Genomic DNA, 866 nt, shown 5'->3' with positions numbered 1-866 from the left:
GGGCTCTGAGAGCGAGCGGCCGGCAGGGCCACCCAGGGGGACGCCCGCCTCGTGTTTCAGCTTCCGCTCTCCTCTCCCGTGACGGAAAGTGCTTCGCGCAGAGCCAGGGAGCAGCAGCTCTTCCAGCGCCCGCCCCGCGCGCCTCCGGGTCAGAGGGACAGTGCGGCCGGCCAGCCCTCCCGCGAGACGGTGGCAGGAGGGCCGTGCGCCGTGGCTTCCTGCTATGTCCCTCGCGTCGGGCCCCGGGCCGGGCTGGTTACTCTTCTCCTTGGGAATGGGACTGGTTTCGGGCTCGAAGTGCCCGAGCAAGTGTCAGTGTCTAGTCCAGGAAGTGACCTGCACGGGGATGCAGCTGACCGAGTACCCCCCCGACGTTCCCCTCAACACCCGCAGACTCTACCTGGACGACAACGACATCACGTTTTTGCCGGCGATGGACCTGGGGCTCCTCAGCGACCTCGTTTACCTGGACTGCCGGAGTAATCTGATTGGCGAGGTGATGGATTACACCTTCGTCGGCGTCTTCAAGCTCATCTACCTCGATCTCAGCTCCAACAACCTCACCTCGATCTCCCCGTACGGCTTCTCCATGCTCGGCCACCTGGTGCACCTAAACATCTCCAACAACCCGCGCCTGTCCTCTCTGAACAGGTACACCTTTGCCAACACCAGCTCTCTGCGGTACCTGGACCTGAGGAACACCGGCCTGCGAACCTTGGACCACGCTGCCTTCCAGGGCCTCCTGACGCTGCACACCCTGTACCTGAGCGGAAACCCGTGGAGGTGTAACTGCTCCTTCCTGGACTTCACCATCTACCTCATAGTGGCCCATCTGAACCACCCAGGTGAGCATGGGGCCGGTGCGG

The 866-nt window shown here is 63.6% G+C and overlaps 2 protein-coding genes across 6 annotated transcripts in view; one reads left to right on the top strand and one right to left on the bottom strand.

The window, feature by feature from the left end:
* RXRG (retinoid X receptor gamma) overlaps positions 1–866 on the bottom strand; it is a 144066-nt gene that overhangs the window by 110204 nt on the left and 32996 nt on the right. The gene's annotated exons all lie outside the window — the stretch shown is intronic.
* Positions 224–866, top strand: part of LRRC52 (leucine rich repeat containing 52) — an 8463-nt gene continuing 7820 nt past the window's right edge. The window contains exon 1 of the mRNA XM_006907836.1: positions 224–845. Within this exon, the coding sequence (XP_006907898.1) occupies positions 224–845 (622 nt within the window). The remainder of the gene's footprint in view (positions 846–866) is intronic.

Source organism: Pteropus alecto, unplaced genomic scaffold, assembly GCF_000325575.1.
Source record: "Pteropus alecto unplaced genomic scaffold, ASM32557v1 scaffold101, whole genome shotgun sequence".
Classification (NCBI taxonomy): Eukaryota; Metazoa; Chordata; class Mammalia; order Chiroptera; family Pteropodidae; genus Pteropus; species Pteropus alecto.
Note: the sequence above shows the minus strand (reverse complement) of the source record. Positions and strands in the feature narration are given on the sequence as shown.